This window comes from Anopheles merus, chromosome 3L, assembly GCF_017562075.2.
Source record: "Anopheles merus strain MAF chromosome 3L, AmerM5.1, whole genome shotgun sequence".
NCBI classification, from domain to species: domain Eukaryota; kingdom Metazoa; phylum Arthropoda; class Insecta; order Diptera; family Culicidae; genus Anopheles; species Anopheles merus.
The window spans coordinates 37,412,539-37,433,614 of record NC_054085.1 but is presented as its reverse complement, the minus strand read 5'-3'; the positions used below and the strand labels follow the sequence as shown (position 1 = coordinate 37,433,614).

The following is a 21,076-nucleotide window of genomic DNA, read 5'->3' as shown; positions in this document are numbered from 1 at the left end:
AAACCGCCGGGCGACCGGCGGCAGCCGAATAAATGAAACTGAAAACTTTCTGTTGCGTGCTCACATTAATTAGCATATCGCCTCTCAGCCATATCGTTTTAACAACGGGTGGCGAAGGGAACCCTCCCTCCCATCCCATCCAAACAGCATGTGTCGAGGCGCGCGATACGCTTGTGGAACAAAACACGCTTGCTAATTTAAATCAAACCACCACCAAAGCAATCGTTAAGTGTCAAAGTGTCGGGAAAAATGTAACTCCCAGCGAGGCATTTTCTCTAGCAAAGCTTTTTGTTTTCGGCGTTAACATTTTGAGCTGGACACGGGACTACTTTCGGGCTTGGTTGGTGGTGATGGAGCAAATTAACTGCTCTTCCAAGAAAGAAAACAAACCGATGAAACAACAAGAAACACACAAAAAAATGGATAAAGTTTGCGCGAGCGCGCGCGTTCTTTTGCGGGCAATAAATCACCAACGATTGCAAAACAAGATAGATGGAAGAGGGAGCGCAGATTGGGAAAGTTTTTATGCGCGCGTTGCGAGGAAGCTGCGGCCCCGCTCTCGCGGGCAGGAAGGACACACGGCGGTTAATTATGTGGCCCGTGCAGAGAAGAAGACGTCTCGTCACAGTCGCGTTTCGGGACGAGTTCGGGGCCGCTTTACGTAACCGTGGGATTTATTTGTGCATGCAAATTGGCCGGTGGAAGCTGCGCTGGATGGAAGCGTTGGCGGTTCCAGTGAATTTGAGGAAGCTTTGCGCTACTTCGCGCAGGATACGCGGAAGGTTAATTTGGGGAGAAGTGATGATTAGTTGTCCTTTAACGCACGCTTTAAGGTGAACCCGAAAAAGGAGAGATTTAGCTAATAGAGCGACTCCTCCGCATCGCTTGCCAAACAGAAGAGGCCCCCGAAAATGTCGTGAAAGTTGCCAAAAAATTCCATCATATTTATGAACCGATGGCTGTCTGTGTCTGTGTGTGTGTGCTTCCAAGTGGCGTCAATGTTTTACATTTTCGAGGCTCAATCCCCACAGCCGCGCGCTGGGTGTTTGTGATATGCTTTCCTCATGTAAATGCGAGTGGGTGATTTAATCCGTCGTACCCATTGCCTATTAATTTTATTTCGCATACCGCAACGCTCTTGGCAAAACATCGAACCCAATCGAAGGTGTTCGGTTTAAGGTAAGCACGACGGCAGCAGCAGCACCACGAAAAAAAAACAGACACGGCTCAAAACTATCTAATTAATCGGAACTCCCGGTGGGAAGAAGATGCGTTCGGTAACGGCCGCGGCGTCTGAAATGGTTGAACTTTCTCCGGTTTTAGCGTAAAAAAAAGTCAGCTTCCCCCTTTTCCCCCTGGGTTACAGGCAGAGCTAAACGGGGCGCCCCCGTAATAATGACCGTTTGGTTTCGTTTCGATGGCGCATCTTCTTTCCTTTTGGGGCCGCACAGCCCCCGATCTTGAATGGTACTTTTACTTTTCAGGCCTGTCCGACCTGCGGTCCTCCGGCAAAACAGAAATTCATAACCCAAAACATGTCCCCGGGGGGGTGAGGGAGGCAAACAAGAAGAAGGGTAAGACATAAACCCGCATGACATTCCGTTCAATCGAGATTGAACGGTTTTGTGGGTTGGTTTAGTTGGTTGGTGGAGGTGGATGAGCTCATGCGCCCCCAAAAGCCGTGCCGCAGATGGTTCAACAGCGCTTAACACCTTTCCAGCATGGCCGTGCGTGCAATTGAAAAAGGTGTAAGAAGGTGGCGCATGTTTATGATAGAGCGCGGCGTTTGGCCTGTTTGTGTGTGTGTGTGAAAGTGTTGTTGAACGATGCGAAGCTCAAGCCGGATGCAGAGATCTAAAAAATTGGCATCATGAATTTGGATGAACCGGGAAAAACTTCGCGCGCGTTCACTTTTACTTCCATACGTGATGCGAAGTGAAGGGAGAAATTATACACTTTTGTAGGGTTATGGTGAGTGTACACATGATTTAATAGGATTGTAATCCGATTAGGATCGTTCTATGGCGATGAGTTAGTAGAATCTTTTTAATAATATAATAATGCAATGCAGTGTGTATAGCTTTAGGCGTTAATAGCAAACACTTGAAATACGATATGATTCTCATTTATTTTTGAAATATCTTCGTTTGAGATTAAATCCGAATGAGTTTTGCTGCTCATACTTGCAGTGTTGGAGAAAGCAGCGCCCAAGACACATTTGCAAGAAGGAAACATTCTTTGCCGCGTTTGCTGACGTGCCTCGAATCGATCATGCCACAACGCAACCGGATAAATCTAGGTCCGGGATGGCGAAGTGCCGTTTCGCATGGTGAATTTTTATGTGCACAAAAATGTCACACAAACTTTACCCCTTTCCCAGGTGCAACTCTCTCTCGCTCTCTCTCTCATGCCCTTGGCTGCGATGTGCATTAGTCTGTTGGCGTGTTTCTCCACAAAAGCTGCCAGCTTCAATCGTCAAAGGCAATTCCGCACACAGCACACGGACACGCGTGTCGGCAATGAATTAAATGTCACCCGTTTTACAGCTCCTTTCTTCATTTCCCCGTAACAGTAAGTAACCCTTTTTCCCTTTCAACAAACTGTGACTAAACCTCATCGCTTTTTAAAGGGGTTGCCGTTCGGTTTAAAAAGAGAACTGCCGACAATTGCCCCCGGAAAACGGTTAGAAAAGGAAAGTTCTTCAAAATACTGTCTCCGCCGTAGGCAACACACACACACACACAACCACCGAGCCAGACAGCGCCGTCTCGTTATAATGTAATCGAAAAGTGTGGGAAAAACGCCAAAACTTGCCGTGCGCGGAATTCCGGACCGAAAACCGACGGCAAGCTGAACGGGGGAAATTCGTCTTCACGGTCGATTGGATCGGTAGGCACAGAGAGAGAGAGAGAGAGATGGTGCACAGAGGGGTGAATGGAAATCAATTAATGGTCAATCGCGAGCGTACGGTGTGAGAAGAAACGAAGATGCACACGCGTCTTTTGTCTTGTTTCTGCCCAATTTTTCCCCTCAGTCGTTACCGTTCGTTGGGTCGTAAATTAAAAGATTGGCGTTTTGGATTCGCTTTAATGAGCCTCATTTTGTGTGCCCAACTTCGCCCCCCCGGGTCTGACGTTTTCACGATCTGCCGTGGCGTTATGCGGGCCACAAAATGCAAAACGGCGCGGCTGGGAAATTATGAGCGAACCATGAAGACGATCACCATAATTAATGACATCAACGCCCGTGTTTAGCCATCGAACCCATCGTGCGAAATGTCGTGTTTTCTTCCGCATTTTTTCGGTTCCTCCAATTTGTCTCAACCTCTCGCCGATCACTTTTACTCGATCGGTTGTTAGGCAGAGCTTTTTGATTACGCCATCTTCTACGCCGGCGGAGCCAGAAACCCGTGTAAATGAGCTGTCATCGGATCGTCTTTTATATTGTTTCTCGGGGGCTGTTTGATAAGCGAAACGGTGGAACCATCGCTTTCGCCGTGGGACCACTATCTTGGCACGGCGGGAGGGACAACATTTTTATAATCTATGCGGCTGAAGTTATGGCGGTGTGCCACCGCGTATCGTTTTGGGTTGTGGGCCGTTTGGTATAGACACAGCGGTTATTTTGTTTTACGACCGGCGCGCAATCGGCTGGCATCATCATTTGTTGGGGCTTCAGTTGAAGCCAAGCTGAGACAAGTGAAGGATTGCTTTAGCGAAAGGTTCGTCTCTTGCAATGCGATGAGGTGAAAGATGGTTTCTTCTGATGGTGTAATAGGTTAGTTGTGGTGTTCGATTACATTTAATGTTGCAATTTAGAAAGGCAAAACCGATCAAGTGAACAACTGAAATAAAAATACGCTTTTTAGCATCGTAGACTTATTAATTCACGCTCATTCATTAAGCACCAGCATAATTCCACCAAGGCCTAACCTAAGACGCTCCATGAGGGCTAATGTACCTCATTTTGGAGCTAAACCTCCTTGATGATAAATGCTTCTCAGCACAAATCGGCCTCAAGCTGGGCACGAGAAGCATTAATGCCAGTATTATGAGCGGCCCAAATAGTGTGTTTGTGTGTGTGTGATCCATGGCACCGCAAGCACGGTAATGGAGGGTTTAATTCCCTCGACCGGTCATTTCGGGCCGGCCGTTTTTCCCATGACCTTGTCCTTTGTGGGCCGATCTTTGGAGCAATCTTTGGCCGACCAGCTCAATGCAAATCAAAACAAGCGAAATCGAATCTGAACCGATGGGCTTCAAGGGTCAGCCAAAGTAGGTTTTGGCGCGACACGAAGCCGCCAATTTGTGGACCTTTCGAGTGAAATTGATGCTCCATCATTGGAACGAGTTTTTGGTTGCCGCTATTTTCTATTGCCTCGGTGTGCGTGTGTTTGGTTTTGAAAATTGCAACCGGTAATTGTCTTGCTCCATTCGCAAGATTACCTGGTCTTGGGCATGGGACAATGATACTCTTATTTGCATACGAATTGTGTGCTTACAATGCACCCGGCCCGTTTGCACCCCCTTCATCAATCAATAGTAGTTCCTCACATTCCTCGTCCGCTTTAAGGCGCCGGCAGCACACGCCGGCTGGTGAAGTACAATGAGAAGAAAGCAAAACTCAAACAAATGGGAATTGGAGGGATTTAATAAATTGCACAACAAAACTGTACACAACCATCATCCGCACCCTCCGCAGTCCCAGAAGCCAAACAGATAGAAAAACAGATGAAAATGATTATTTTCTCCCATTGCCATTGTGTTTGGTGTGTCCTCTCGGTTTCATCGCGGTACAAATCGTAGCGCATCATACTACACCCAGCATATGTAGGGGCAATGCCGTGGTTCAATTACGACCCCCCCCTTTCCCCCCGTAAAGCCTACAAAAAGAAACGAAAATAAAGCACAAACAAAAACGGCCAAAATCAAAACGCGCAGCAAACGAAAATTTACGATTCCATGCGACACTCAACCATTGGCAGTGTCGGGGCCCGTTCCCAGCCGCCGTCAAATAAATTCCCATCAGCGATAACTTTCAATCTCATCACATAATTATACCGATCATTGTTTTTTTCTCTGGGCTGGGATTTGTTGTTTTCCTCGTGTCTTTTTTCGCCTTCCGCGTTCGGGGTTCTTCTGCCGCGGAGTTATGCTGCCGGTTACGCGGCGCGCTGTAACCTTTGACTTTCTTTGATTTGATTGCACACACACGATATGGTTGGTTATGGTTTGGATTAAGCTTCGTTTTGCGTGTGTTTTCATGGTGTGAAACATAAATTGCATCACGAGCATGTTAAGCAGGTTGTTGCGGATTTGAAAGAGATATTAAACCATAAGAGAACGTTTATGCTTTTATAGTTCATTTCTATCTAAACAGATCAATACAAAATCCTTTAATTGATTGCTATTGTTAAATACGATGAATAAGCAATGAGGAGTAATGATAGTGTGAATTTGCTGTTCAGTTTGCATATCTTCAGGCGTGCTTGAAGGAACCAAAATGACTTAATCCATCTCACAAAGCCATCTCTTTCTCATCTGGCTTTCCTTTCCGTACCTCTTGTAATGCGACACTGCTCCATGGTTCAGCGAGAAGGTATTAATTTGTGGATCCCCATGGCGGTGGCTTATTAACACCAACACACGGCTTGGTATGCTTGTCTGGTTCTGCTTTGCAACGCCACCGGATGATTATGATTATTGTGGCGTGGATTTGCCCCGCTGTCTATGCCATTCCCGCAGGGTGCCAATTATGCAATTTAGAGCTTTTTCGCTACCTACAACAAAGGGAACGATAAATTGCATCATGCTGTACCTGTAAGTGGGTGCCTTGGAATGCTGAAGCGAGATCAGGGCCAGTTCTAGCTAAAGCTGGTTCGATGGTACGTTGAAACGCGAACTTTATTTATAACTCGTTCTGATTGGCGTATCATCGTAGCTATCTCTAATTGAAATGAGAGACTATGACCTCACTAACAAAGCTTTTTTTTTTGCGAAATTATGCTAGAACATGTAACCTATCTTCAGCAGTGATTCAATCCAACCTTATGCATGGGCCTAGCTTCTTCGACTCACTTTCTGGCGCTCAAAGAAGATGTCATTGCGCAATCGTCTAGCTCCGCTGGGAGATACGATCTATTGTTTTGTTTTTTCTCAACACACACACACACAGGCTAAGACACAAACAAAGTGTAGGCAACGATGACCGACGCTTCTTCGCTACTCCACACCAACCCCACAGGGTAACAGACCCGCTTCTCCAGAGTCTACACTTTCGCCCGATTTGTAACCAGCTCGCCAGCTTCGCTTGCGAGCAACGTGCTCAGAGATGGGCCTGTGGAATGCAACGCCAGGTGAAGCATGAAAAGAAGGCCCTCCAGTCTTCGTTGATGTCCGCGCCCCTTTGCGAAGACAGTGGGTGATGCCATCGGGCCGCTCTTTTGCAGCTTCACAAGACGCGTACGCGCAGCGCGTTGAGGCGTAAAATCTCCAAACTGCGCGTGTACGTGAGTGGGAAAACAAACGCACGACGGGGAAGCGGGCTCTGGTCCATCTGATTGAGCTTATCAAATCAAACAGCGTGAACTAATTGTGAAGCTATCGCTAAAAGATGCACATTTCATTGACTTACACACGGTCGTGTTTTTTTTTCTTTGCTTTTCTTTGCAGAAATTGTGAAACATATCAACACACACAAACACATCACGCGCAACCGATGCATCATCAATTGTAATTGTAAGGAGGAAAACGGCATTTTGGCACAGTTTGGTGCTAATTTTATGCGACGCAAACTTGACGAAAGGTTCGGTATTTACTCAGCCAACGAGCCAACATCAAAGGCTTGGTACCGTCCGTGGCGGGCGTTGTCTGAGGCGCACGGACAGCGATACGGAGCGATGTGCCGCAGGTGATCGTACGTTGATAGAAACGTAACACTCGATCACTGTCTTCAACAAAAACGCTTCAGGAATAATTCGCGAGGAAGCCGCTTCTAACACATATCGTACGGTACAGGCGATTTACTTACATTTAGCCCGGAAAGCACTGCCAGCAACAACAAAAATGGCGCTGCTTGGTAGACGGAGATCGTCCTTCCTGAAGCTGGCCGCCCTGTGCGGTGTCGTATGGTTTATGGCCGTGTTTGTGCTCTACTCGGACGATGCGAATAGGGCCGGCGGCCCGAGCGGCAGCGGTTCGGCGGCGAGCGGTGGCGGAGCGATCGAGTACGAGACGCCGCGACGGCTGCCGCTGGAAGGCATACGGAACAAGTTCAACCAGTTTATGGAGAACGCACGGCTGGATGCAAATCGGCCGGATCCGGCCGTGCCCGAGGTGGTGCCGGACGTGAACTTTGTCGATCACAACCGGGTGGAGGACGGCGATGAGGGGGAGGGAGGTGCGGGAGGCGTCGATCCGGATCTGGATGAGCCGCCGGTGGTGAAGACGGTCAAGGAGCTGCCGTCGAAGCCGAGCCGGCCCCAGTCACACTCGCCGCCCGCCAGTGGTAACGGTGTCCCTGGTGGTGAGTATCGTATAACGCCGACAGTGGTGCACTGCGGATAGTCTACCTTTAGGCGGATGGGGACGTTAATTTTGGCGCTTCTTTTTTTCCTAGCTCTCGCTTTGCCCGGCGTTATCGCGCCCCCGAGCGACGGACCGGGCGAGCTGGGCAAGCCCGTGGTGCTGCCGAAAGAACTAACGCCGGAGGTGAAAAAGCTGGTCGATGACGGATGGGCCAAGAATGCGTTCAACCAGTACGTGGCGGACATGATCTCGATCCGCCGCACGCTGCCCGATCCGCGCGACGCGTGGTGCAAGGAGCCGGACCGCTACATGGACGATCTGCCGCCGACGTCCGTCATCATCTGCTTCCACAACGAGGCGTGGTCGGTGCTGCTGCGCACCGTTCACTCGGTGCTCGACCGTTCGCCGGACCAGCTCGTGAAGGAGGTGATACTGGTCGATGATTTCTCCGACATGCGTGAGTGTTTTTAAATGCGCTTGCCGTATGAGATGGATTCTTCGATGGAATGGTTTTCATTGCAGCTCACACCCAGAAGCAGCTGGAGGACTATTTCCTCGCCTATCCGAAGGTGAAGATCGTGCGTGCTGCCAAACGCGAGGGTCTCATTCGTGCCCGTCTGCTCGGTGCTCGACATGCGACGGCACCAGTCCTAACATATCTTGACTCTCACTGCGAATGTACTGTCGGTGAGTTGCTTTGAAAAGGTGTATTCTCCATCCACCGTGGTTCCGTACTAATTGGCTGCTTACTTCTTGCTTATAGGATGGCTGGAGCCGTTGCTTGATCGTATCGCCCGCAACTCGACGACGGTCGTCTGTCCCGTGATCGACGTGATCGACGACAACACGATGGAGTATCACTACCGCGACTCGGGCGGTGTGAATGTCGGTGGTTTCGATTGGAACCTGCAGTTCAATTGGCACGCCGTGCCGGAACGGGAGAAGCGCAAGCACAAGGTAGCATTGTCAAGCTCCCACTTTGTTGCCAAACAGTTCGCATTAAACATCCCTTTTTTTGTTCGTTTTTAGAGCCCAGCGGAGCCCGTTTGGTCACCAACGATGGCGGGCGGCCTGTTTGCGATCGATCGTGTATTCTTCGAGCGGCTCGGCACGTACGACTCCGGGTTCGACATCTGGGGCGGTGAAAACTTGGAGCTCTCCTTCAAGACGTGGATGTGTGGCGGTTCGCTCGAGATTGTGCCTTGTTCGCACGTTGGACACATTTTCCGGAAACGCTCACCGTACAAGGTAGCGCTATCGAGCGGCTGATGCTGCCGCCAGACAACGAATAATAACGCGTCTTTCTCTTACTTAGTGGCGAACGGGTGTGAATGTGATCAAGCGCAACTCGGTCCGGCTGGCGGAGGTGTGGATGGATGAGTACGCACAGTACTACTACCAGCGCATTGGTAACGATAAGGGTGATTACGGTGATGTAAGCTCGCGCAAGAAGCTGCGCGAAGAGCTCGGCTGCAAGTCGTTCCGGTGGTACCTGGACAACATCTATCCGGAGCTGTTCGTGCCCGGCGATGCCGTTGCTTCGGGCGAGGTAATGTTTTGCTTGCTGCTGAGCCGTTTCGGCCAGCATGTGCCTGTACTTTTCTACTTTTCCAAGAGATCGCTCAGCGTTTGGTGTCTATTGGGAAGGTTTAACACCAACCGACAATAGACACCTTCGGAGTGGTGACATTTCGGAAAGTGCATAAATAATACTCAAATTATGAAACAACGTGTAGGTAAGAAACATGGGTTACGGTAACCGAACCTGTCTCGATGCGCCGGGCGGCAAGCGGAACCTGCGGAAACCGGTCGGACTCTACCCGTGCCACAATCAGGGTGGCAATCAAGTAAATAGCCTTTTGCACCTATCCTGTTCGCACGCATCGCCGTTGCAGTAGCGTAAGCGGAAGCATATTGGAAACAGGCTACCAATCATCACACATCTCGCACGCCAAAATGTCGGACGCTCTTCGATTATTTCCGTTTTACTCGCTTGCGCTATCGTTGAAGTCGTTCGTTTCGACTTCGTGCGGGGACGCTTCGTTCTTTGCCGTATCGTTGTGTTATTTTATCGATTTTAATGTATTGTTTTCTTCTTTTTCTCTTTCTTTCACCATGACCTTTTTCTTGTTGTTGTTATTGTTGTCAAACGCTGGCGAATGTCACTGCGTTTGGTCGCCAATCGATCGTCGGCGCACGTTTAAACACTTTCCTCCTTCGCACTATGTGTGCGTGTGTGTCTGTGCTCGATTCATACCCTACTATGACTATGTGTGCCCTTTCCTTGACTGTATTGAAAACGAAAAACCGCCCATACCCACCTACCCTGCCCACTCTTCCGCACTAAACAACCGTGCAGATTCGGAACCAGTGGTCTAATCTGTGTATCGATTCGGCGGCAAAACCCGAGGACATGCATTCGCCGATGGGCCTCTGGCCCTGCCATCAGGCCGGCGGTAACCAGGTACTGTACACCAACGCAACCCCACACACACACACGCAAACAATACACTCACACTTACGCATACGAAACATTACAAGTACTCAATCACGATACACTGGACGGTACACTGTGCGGCAGCTTCGTTGCACCTGGCCGGGTGTGGTACACACGAAGATGCTTTGTTTTGGCTTTACCTTTTTCGGACTAAGGCGGACGGCGGACTGTTGGAAGCCCTCGGGGACCTCGGTTATGGAACCGTTATAACGCACACTAAGCTATACAGACTATTGATAAGAAATTCGTGGCATGCCATATTGGCCCCCCTCCCAAAATTAATACTTCATCAACACAGAACTACACAGACTAACAGGCCAACATCATCCACGAGAGAGATGGGCAGAGCGTTACCGCGTTCATGAACTAATGCTTATGTTGAATCGGCAAACAAACGGTGATGAGGCAATACTAACGAATATTTGCTTTGCTTTTAACTTTAAGTACTATTTCTCACCTAAAGTCAAAGTATTAAACAATAGACAGCTCATAAAGTGAGCGAATAGATTTGGAAAATAGTTACTTGCTGCCACTAACCATCCTATGAGCTTTAAATTGTAGTCGGTACACCCGAATAGTGCTCTCGCTTCAACTGATCACCTTTCAATACGAAATGCTACCTCAATTATTCATCGTAGCATAGTGCCAACATCATCACCACCACCACCACCACCACCACCAATACAAAACGGAAGCAAATGCATTTTTCATCGACCGAACACTCGTTCATTATTAATTGATTAGTTTCACGAATTTGTGTAGCCTTCACCGTGTACTGTTAAATTGAAAATAATAATTCACCACCCAGCATAGCTCCATCACGACCCCATCACGTTGATCAATCACCAAAAGCACCACGGAGGTGTGGCATGCTAAAACAAAAAATGTAAACATTAATCAAAAACCTCCGTTCGTAAAACGTGACAAAAAGAGAGGAAAAAAAACTTTGACTTTGGACACATGCTAGACGGTTAGAGTTCCCGATTGTTTAAAAAAACATACCACTGACAGCAAACGATTTAATTAGACGATTGACAAAATTTTGTACTCGAACGCACACAAAAAATGCATGTCCCCGTGCCTGTTGATGTGTGTTACGTTTTGCCTCGAACATACTTTCGGTCCTTTTTCTTGTTAATCTTTCTGTTTCTTATTTGTTTTGTTACACTAAAACCAAAAAACTTTCTCCCAGCACAGTGACGCTACGCGATGGAAAGGTATTTTGCAGTATAATTTACGTACCTTGTGTGCGAAGAGCAAAACGTTTTGTGGTGATGATTGGTAAACTGAATGCAACGTGTTTCCCCCTCTGTACATAGAAGTTTTTTGCCTGCCAGCTGTTGTTGTCATTTTCTTTCTCGCTTTTTTTATATATTTTCCTTTGCTCCCATCTAAAAACCCAACTGTACTCGAAACAGCTACTACCTTTTCCTAGGTATTGCCCTCCCTATCGCGGTATGGTTGTGTCTTTCTTTTACTTCTTTGTATTTACTCGTTCCGAAAAGGGGAAATAGGTTAAGCAACAGCGGCGGTATAAGCAACAAAAAAACATTCCCAAACAAAAAGCTTCTGAACAAAACAGAGAGAGAGAGAGAGAAAGAAGGAGAGCATTGAAAATAGTTTCACATGTATATGAGAGAGAGAGACAGAGAGAGATTTCATTTGTGGCGCCACGTGTCGATTTGCTGTTATGTCATTCGCATTGGAACATATCATAGCACCAACATTACACACATTTACAAATTTACACAACATGTTCGAATTGGAAATGGAATTATACAAGCGAATGAAGAGTTTTGTTTAAAAAGCTAGAAAAGATACCAATAAGGAGCATATAAAGGTAATTTTGTTACGAAAATTGCATAGCGGCAGGCGTTTTCACGTACAGTGCGCCTTAAAGTATGCAATCGTTGTATGAAATTATCGCCCCCAATGTATCTTTTCTACTTTTTACACAAAATAACTCTCGTTCGCGTGTTCCCTGTTTGTGTTTCGGCATTATACACTCATCCTTGTCCTCGTCTACATGTTTCCCATTGGCCAAGTGGTGGGTTCATCATGGGCAGCACCCGTCTTGTACGTACCAAAAAAAAAACACAAAAAATGGACATCACGTTATCATCTAATCCCGTTCTTTTTCGTCCCCCGTCTGGATTGTCCCCTGTGTCTATCCTTTTGCAGGGCTTGTTGGGCGCTCCCGATCAACACATGTTCTCCCGTGTACGTAGTAGTCCGTAAACCATCGTGTATCTGTAAGCCTCCGTTCCGGGTTAGATGTGTTTTAATTGGCATCAAACATCACATCAAGACATGGCATCGAACACTCATAGGGTGCTCTACCCCAGTCTCGGACCAAACTGGGACCGAGTACTGCTAACACGAGAACTAACGCAAAACACATACAAAGAATATGCAAAACAAAAACGAACATTAACAAAAAACACATCACGGCAAAATCAAATGGAACAGATCATGTTGGGTTTGTAACCGCAGGGACTCCACGTCGTTTGGATGGAGAAATAATTTAAAAGAATGTTTGATAATTTTAAACTAAAACAGTTCCCAACAGTCACTGGCGTAACGAAATGAAAATCTCTCACTCCGTACTCCGTCTGAACCTATTTTCTAGTTGCGCTCCATTTGTTACGCTATAGCAAGTAGAGTTACACCTACCATGAACTTCAATATTGACCGTTTTCTTTTTCTTAAACCCCCATCTTCCCGTCCCCGTTACTTCTCATCCCGCTCCTTTACCTCCATACACTCGCAAATTCCCCACCCATTTTAGTACTGGATGCTGAGCAAAACGGGCGAGATCCGGCGGGATGAGGCGTGCCTTGACTACGCGGGCGATGACGTGGTGCTGTACCCGTGCCACGGTTCCCGGGGCAATCAGTACTGGAACTACTCGGACCAGTCGCACCTGCTGCGCCACGGCTCGTCCGACAGGTGTTTGGCGATCAACGAGGCGAAGAACAAGCTGATCATGCAAGACTGTAATGCGGCCGTCGAGGCCCAGCGGTGGTCCTTCCAGAACTACGACGCCAGCAAGCTGTGAGGAGGGGCAGGAGAGGCACACGACTAAGCTCCTTCGGTGCTGTCACCGAAGTCCTCAGCAGAAAGGTGGGGAGAGAGAAAAAGAACTTCCGGTTCCTCAAGCACTATCGCCAGCAACTTGGAGCTATCTCAGGAGCTAATTTCAGGATTTGCACCATGAGTCTGACACAAGACTCTCTCCCTTTCTCCTTCCAAACCATGGGCCTAGTTCCAGGGAAATCACACACAGACAACACACGCAGCATTCCTTTCTTCGTATGCTTCCTTCAATCAATTCCAACCACATTTACAATCCCGGGGTCGGGTCGTCGCGACGAGCGAATCAGCGAAGGAGCGTTTAGGATTGATTTTTAATTAATGTGATGTTTTTTTTTTATATACATAACTATGTTAGGGCAAAACATTGCGGGATAGAAGCATACAAAAGCCCGTGCTCAACTTGCCAAGTTTGTGCGAGAAAAAAAAAACCCCCGTTCTAAAGGGCAACGCGTGTGAGTGAAAATGAGTTTGTTTCCCCTTCTGTTGTACATATTTAAGTAGGCATCGATGGATCGCGGCAGAAGCGAAAGCCGACTTGAGAGTCTTTTATTCCAAGTATAGCAAGGCACTTTGCACTTGTTTGGTGTGTGTTTCTGTTTGTTTTTTTTTGTGTAATTGTTTTAGATACTTTTGCTGATTTTGCATTCCGCAACAATTTTCTTCCACTATCGTATAGTTGTTAGACTTTTAGTTTGTAAGGTCCTAGAGTGAATTCACCCTCTCGGATACGTTTTATTTAATGTATAACCTAATTTGTTTCCCCTTTTTTTTTGTTTGTTTGTTAGTTAGCAGAAACACTTGCATGTGACTACAAAATTTAAAAAAAAAACACACATTATGTGACTGCCATAAAAAAAGAAAGTAAACTGCAGAGGGAACGCAAAACTCCCTGCTAGCAATAGAAAGCGCACGAATACGAAATGGCGCAAAGTGTGCAATTGAACGCGAGAGAACAGCAGTGGGATTGTCCCAGCGGAAACGGAATAGTTTAATAGTAGTGAAGAAGAAGAAGAATAGTGGAATGTTTGAAGAATGGCAAGGTGAAGCTCCAGCTCCTAGCAAGAACAGACACAATGCAAACAATCGTCAAGACTTAGGTACAGAAAGATTTCAAACACTGGTTGAGAAAAAAAAACTACAAAAACACACATTAATGAACCAATTCTCAATGAATGCAACAATTGCACAACAACAACAACAACAAAACAGGGCAAATCAACTACAGACCGATCGAAAGACAATCTTTACAAGAAAATGCATACAAAACTCCAACACTACGAAACAGTACCAGCAGCAAACGACACCATACTGATCCACTGGGCTTGTGGTAGGTGAATTCATTGTTCTTCACAGCTTCCGAGGAAGTACAACAAATTTGCTCAAAATTAACAGAAATAATAGAGTTTCTTTCCATTTCATGCTACTACTCGTTTGTACAGATGAAGAAGAAGAAAAGATAAGCCGTTTCAAGAGAAAATGTTAAGGAATGTGTCAGAAGGGAAGATAAAACAAGTAGAAAAGAGTAGGAGAGTGATTTATTTTATGTAAAATACACACACATATCAAAGAGGAGGGATAAATGCAAATGAATGAACCCAACATCTCCTCAAAAGCTGACGATCGTGAAGCCGTAAAACGACAACCATTCCAATGTTTTTAAAACGTAACCCCCCCAATATCGAACGATTAATTAAACCCTTCGTTAGTAGTAGAGCCTCGTCTCACACACGTGCTCGTCACATATCGTCAAATTACGACAAACAGTAGAAGAGAGAAAACGAACCTCCTGTATATCAATGTTAACTCCCCTGCAAAACCGAACGAACTTCTCTCCCATCATCATTCCTCAACCAATCATATCGAGATTGGGTCTCGTTTTATAGAATGAACCGTTTAGCAATAATCAATCAACGAACGAAGCTGCTGCAACAAAACAAACTCTTCCATGGATCCATATCCTTATACACCCGACACCTTGTGTGGTTTGTTTTTATTTACATCCTACGATGTAGTTTTGGGGTCGAAATAGTTACACAAACTTTACAATGTTTCTTTTTCCTTCTAAAAAGAAAGAAGCGTTATCAAACTGTTAGTTTTGCGTCCAGTTATCCTGCTCTGTAGTATTGTTCAGCTGCATGAGAAGCACGTGTGTGTGTGTATGTGTATGTGTGCAGTACAGTTAGATGTGTAAAAACCCCAACAAAACCGACACATAGCAAACTATATGAAAAGCGAAGAAACGAGCCCGTTTCTCTACATGTGCCTTTTTAAAATTCATGCATTACGCACCTACAAGTGGGGCAGTGAACAGACTAGACAGATACTACTCTATCGGAATGCGTCTGGGGGGCGGTGCAACCTTATCTCTGTAGTCTCTTTGCCACCCAACCCCCTACCCAAGCAAAAGGGAAGAGAAAGCGGTACGAGCAGTAAATGGTTTCCATGTGCAATTGCGTGCAATGATACAATTCCTTCTCTCGGTAGACTTCCAGCACACGGTGAAGCATGTGTGTATGTGTGTGTGTGTGAGAGCATGTATGTATGTGTGTGTACGTGTGTGTGTGTGTGTGGGTTGAAAGACCGATTAGCTCATATGTATGTATAGATGATATATTGAACGTATTTTTTAGTTTGATCTTGTACACGGAACGAAACAGTATGGCATTGCGTTCTACGGTATCATTGAGGCAATTGTACTTTAATAGGAACTGAACCGAGAGGAAAAGGAGGTGGAACTTTCCTAAAAAAAACACAAAACAAAACCAGCGATAATATGAAGAAAGTAAGCGCGTCGAAAAATGAACGGAAACCTCTTCCCCACATTGTAAATAGTTAAGTATGATGCGAAAAAAAAACTTATAAAACATACACACATCAACAAAAAAAGTAAAGTAAACCTGTAATCAACAACGTATAAACAAACAAAAAGAAGAAGTAAAAACATACACATATCTTTTACGAAAACAAACCCCACTGCAGCAACAGACGGGTTGAGGATGAAGAAACTGCATAAAACATCGATTTATCTAATATTCAATCACAAAATGATGTTTTTTTTATAGAAGGCAACGCATTGGGGCTGCCCTAAACACACATCACAACTCCTTTCTAGGCGTGATCATTTGTGCGGCTCGATGCTACTGAAAACCTATCGCTTTTTCACTAGACGGGGGGAAAATTACTATTCATTCCCAGCAGAAACACACGAACATGATGAAACCTTTTTGTAAATCATTACTTAAGACAACGGAAAGTACATCGAAAACAAGACGAGTGAAACGAATCACACAGCTTAGGCAACAGGCGTGAAAGGCGTGGGCAAACAAGTGAAAGCCAAATGGTGAAAAAAAGAGGAGAAAACAACACAAAACGGCACAAACAACTGCAGAAGAGGGGAAGAAAACTGTAACAATAAAGTAATAAACAAAATTTATTTGGAAAAAAAATCTTCATCGTTTAGTAGTAGTAACTTTGACTGTTTTGTTGAGAATTTTTTTATTGTTTTCCTGTTTTGCTTGTCGTTTGTCATGGATAGACACCTAAAGGTATGCTATTTCCAATACAAAATCACATTTTAAAAGGGATTTTAATAACTTTTTGTATCATTAAATTTATGAAAACCTTTTTTTATGCTCAGTGATGTACTTTAAGAGGAAAGATTGTAAATCCCATTTGTGTTTTTTTTGGAATAAATAGAACCAGCTCAACCACTGTGCGGTGCAGCACGATTCGAGCAGTACGTCCAATGTCCAATGTTTACTAGATTGAACAAGCGCTTTTTTGCCACACAAACACACACACGCACGCACACCATTGCAATGGCAACTGTCACTTTCAGCACGACACAGTTACATCAAGCGCATGCGTTTCACCTGCTCCTTTCTCGCACTCGCACCCAGCGTAATACTAACTACGGGGCGCCTCCATCGCCAGCCATGAGGAAGGAAAAGGAAAGCTGTGCTGTTCAAGCTCGGCTCGCTGGTAAAAGCGCTGGTGGCGTCATTCTGCTGAACACCGTCGGCCGAGTCGGATGGGCAAGCTATAGAGAGTCTTTCTGTTTCCTGTGTAGTGTCTGTGCATCTGTGCGTGCACCTGTGTGCGCGCGCGTGTGTGTGTGTGTGTGTGAGGGGCTGGCAGCAGCTTCACCCTCACCTCAGGAAGCAAACGGGAGGAAAATCTTGCGTGTGGCAGTTTTCTGTTCACTGTTTAGTTTCTACGTTTTTTGGTAGTGCTCTTGCTAAAAGGTAGTTAACGGGAGTGTGTGTGTGCTTTTTTTTCTTTTCTTTTCAAAAGTATTCTAAACTGTGTCAAAAGGGGAGCTCACCTGGGGGAACGGATCAATCGGATGGTGGTGTAGTGGGCTCAGTGCTGTGCTGATGTGCTTGGTGAAAGGAAGAAAGGCTGAAAAATGACAAAAAAAGGATTCTTGTTCCAATCGAATGATCTCGAACGATGCAAAAGAGGTCTCCCGTAGCTTGAAGGACAACTCGAGCGAGATAGAAAAAAAAAACCTTCACCTTTCCTGGCAGCTGTTATCAGTCCCTTTTTCCCCAGTATTCCTTCCCCGCTTTTTCACCCCATTAAAAAAACTGGCAGCTTAAAATACTTTTCCCGTTCCTCATCTACTGGGTTCGCCTGTTTGTGAATGAATCCTTCAGAGCGAGCGCACACAGAAATAGTCGCAAAGCTCCACACAGAAGGACACACACGGCCAGGGCCATCTAGGCACAAGGAAAAACGGAGCAACAGCTTCTAGGTTTCTTCCCAGCGTGTTTTTCACATCCTGCTTCCTTCTACACGCGTGCGTGTGTGTCTGTGTGTATGTCTATTGGTGGTTTGTGGAGATGTGTTAGTGACGACAAAGCAGGCCTTCCTTTACGGGAGAAAAGCACTTCTCCGTGTTTGTGCGTGTTTGTTGCGTCCAGTGTGTTTCGTACTCCCGTGTGCGTCTGTGTGTGTCACGATAATTTTTACATGAAGAAGCCTTCATTTTCCGCTGCCCCACAAGCTGCTGCATGTGCGATTCCTGGAAGGGAATGGAAAAAAGCTCCTACCCTTTGACCTCCATTGCATCAACATCAACAGCAAAGGAAGCTGTTTCGAGGATAGAAAAATCAAACAAAAAGCTTTCCACCCGCTTCCCACCCATCTCCACACACCACACACACACAAACATCCAAGCAAGCACAGCAAATTGATTGCCACCATCACACCATGCCCGCGCTTCGCATCCGTCCGTCCGTCCATCCATCGCTCCATCGTTTGTTTGGCATTTCTAACCTGCTCGAACACCACGTGCGCCCCCTCCCCCCCCACTTACATAGTACCTGTACTTCATTCATACACTTCTTTCTCTCACCTCTCCACCCATTCTCTCTCTCTCTCTCTCTCTCTCTCTCTTTCTCTCTCTCTATATTTTCATCCTCGTTTTATTTTTGCTCGTTGCCGCACACCACCAAAGTAGAGCCAACCCAACCTCACCTCACCAACCATTTTTCCTGTCGGAACGGTCTGAGTAAAAGCTTGCAAAGATTGCAACAGGTTCGTATGCTTCTTCTCTCTGGTCACTGTCTCTATGTTTTCTGTGTGTGCGTATGCTCTATGTACGTTATCTGTTCTGTTCGGGTGTATGGGTAGGCAGCATTTGCCATTGCCATGCTGGAAGCGCTTTCGTACGAAATTAAAGGAAAGCGGGGCAATTAGGTGTTCTTTTGTGTTTGTGAAAGGGAATGGGATGTAATCAAATTTACTATAAAAATGTATAAAAATGTTTGTTAAAAGAGTTAAAAGGGTTTATTTTATGTAAAAAGAGTTATTGAAAATAAACGCCTAAATGTATACACTTTGCAGGTGCAGTTAACTAAATAACATTATATACGACAAATTGCATACATTTAGGCGTTTCGCTTTCACCAAAAAACGCTCTTCTACGTCACAGCAGAAAAGCATTTCACAGCATCCATTTTCCCTCCCTCCCTCCATATGGTGCGTACGACGGTCTAGAAGTGATTGGGACACTTCCGTTCAAGCGCCATGGCTCACCCGTACCCTGTGTCCCCTTTTGCCTACCGGCTACTCGATGCTAATGCGGAAAACATTGTCCCACACAGCAGACTTACCCACGCTCCGTTGTTGCGTTGCGTCTGTTTTTTTTTCTGTGTGGCTCTGTACTGTACAACCTTTTAAAGTTCAGCTTGCCTTCCGGGCAGACGGTTGACGTTATATTTCCATTAACCATCAGGATGTGTGTGCTGCTAGGGCCCGGGAGACTGTTCCAGCACGAATGGCAAAAAACGATTAGACGGCCATCGCTCCAACGGGGGACGCCCGGGACGCAATTAACGGATGAAAAACCCCCCCGCGGGCCCGTGTCGGTCGGTGCCGTTGGGTAACGTTACCGAGCGACGATTGATTGAGCAGGGCATGATTGATTGGCTCGGGCAACGTGGAGAGTACACATTGATTGATTGAAGCGATTGCACAATGTAATAAAAGTGTGCAGTGTAGCGCGAGTGGGAGGAGGGGAGTGGGAGGAGTGGAACGGGTTTCTGCTTCGCTAGATTGGCTGTGCTAAATGGAGTGTGCCATTTCCCGTACCCCGTACGGGTTGAACGCAACAGGTGGAAAACATGGGACGCTTCGACGGGACCCTTTATTGTCATCGGCATAAAGCTTTCGTTTTTCGCTCAAGGTTCAGTAGTTGAACACGAGAAATAGATTTCCTTTTTTCTCTTATATTTTTGCAAAAAAAAGTTACGAAATTTGCATACTTTTAGGCGCATAAGCGCAAGTGAGTATAAACGCGCCTAAAGCTATGCAATGTAAATCGCAAAACTATCCTAAATAGCCCAATACGTGTTGAATAGCACACAATTACAGAAAGCACCATGTTGTACAACAGGAAATTAATACTCATCAGTGTCTAAAATATGATCGATCGATTTGTTTGTAGCTTTCATGTGTGTGTGTGTGTGTGTTTTTACTCTACGTATCGTAAGCTGTCATGACCACAACTTTCTCTTCTCATCTTCCCACCTCCCCCCCCCCCCCCCGCCCCAACAGCAATAGAAATTACAGCTATGCCTGAAGTGCTCCCACTTTCTGGCATGGCTGACGCCGAGCCGGACCTCTCGACGTTCGAGAACAAGTCCGGCCTGGCGGAGGACATGAAGTTTCTCGCCTCGATGCCGGAGCTGTGCGACGTGACGTTTCTGGTGGGCGAGACGCGCGAGCCGGTCTGCGCGGTCAAGGCGGTGCTGGCCGCCCGCTCCCGCGTCTTCCAGAAGATGCTCTACCAGGCCCCGTCGCCGCAGCGCAAAAAGGAGCCGCCGCCGCGCGAGAACAAGCTGCGCCTCTTCCTGAAGCGCTCGTCCGAGCCGCTGCTGAACCTGCAGAATGCGGCGCAACAGGTGAGTTTTGCGAGGGCTGCTGAGCAGTGGGGAATGCTCGCGGGGGAAGCTCATTAGGCAGCTGTCGGGAACATGTTGCCCCGTTTTTAGTTTGCCTCATTTTTTTCTTTCTTTGTAAGCAACAGTTGTGAGCTGGCTAGCCGATCCAAATGCTTTTGTACATATGACCAAAACCAGTGATAGTTTCGTTTTGTTGGTAGCTTTCATTTTTGTTGCCACATTCATTTTACAAAAGCCAAAGTCTTGAGTCTTGAGTTGAGTGTACTTTTGCCCTCATTGTTTTTTTCGTAGTGTAAATAAAGCGTCCCGATTGATGCAAACTTTAACCATCAACAAATGATCAGCAAATAAACCGATACCGTTTGTCTATTTTGTCTCTCTCCAAATGCCATCGTTCCATGCGTTTATGTGTGTGTTTGTGTGCGTGCCAATTAAACAAAAACTAACCTATAAAAAATGAACATTCACACTGTTAAACCGTCCGTGTGCCGTCACATTCGTGCATCTGCTCCCGCTTGAATTGCCAAAAACCACAAACAAACCAATGA

General features: G+C 46.3%; 2 protein-coding genes across 18 annotated transcripts in view; both read left to right on the top strand.

The window, feature by feature from the left end:
- Positions 1-16,461, top strand: part of LOC121598473 (putative polypeptide N-acetylgalactosaminyltransferase 9) — a 63,309-nt gene extending 46,848 nt beyond the window's left edge. For 8 of the 13 annotated variants that reach the window (XM_041925368.1, XM_041925367.1, XM_041925369.1 and 5 more), the window contains 9 exons: positions 6,672-7,524; positions 7,618-7,983; positions 8,049-8,213; positions 8,290-8,483; positions 8,556-8,774; positions 8,842-9,075; positions 9,263-9,373; positions 12,205-12,243; positions 12,812-16,461. In XM_041925368.1, the coding sequence (XP_041781302.1) occupies positions 7,065-7,524; positions 7,618-7,983; positions 8,049-8,213; positions 8,290-8,483; positions 8,556-8,774; positions 8,842-9,075; positions 9,263-9,373; positions 12,205-12,243; positions 12,812-13,081 (2,058 nt within the window). In that variant the 5' untranslated portion in view covers positions 6,672-7,064 and the 3' untranslated portion in view covers positions 13,082-16,461. Of the gene's footprint in view, positions 1-6,671; positions 7,525-7,617; positions 7,984-8,048; positions 8,214-8,289; positions 8,484-8,555; positions 8,775-8,841; positions 9,076-9,262; positions 9,374-9,885; positions 9,991-12,204; positions 12,244-12,811 lie in introns of all 13 variants that reach the window. The other 5 variants (XR_006005573.1, XM_041925375.1, XM_041925378.1 and 2 more) reach the window with 5 other exon arrangements.
- A 626-nt stretch (positions 16,462-17,087) lies between these two features.
- The window catches only part of LOC121600611 (serine-enriched protein), an 11,591-nt gene continuing 7,602 nt past the window's right edge, over positions 17,088-21,076 (top strand). The window contains exons 1-3 of one of the 5 annotated variants that reach the window (XM_041929348.1): positions 17,088-17,363; positions 18,584-18,660; positions 20,182-20,528. In XM_041929348.1, coding sequence (XP_041785282.1) covers positions 20,199-20,528 — 330 coding nt within the window. In that variant the 5' untranslated portion in view covers positions 17,088-17,363; positions 18,584-18,660; positions 20,182-20,198. Of the gene's footprint in view, positions 17,364-18,580; positions 18,661-20,181; positions 20,529-21,076 lie in introns of all 5 variants that reach the window. The other 4 variants (XM_041929345.1, XM_041929346.1, XM_041929349.1 and 1 more) reach the window with 4 other exon arrangements.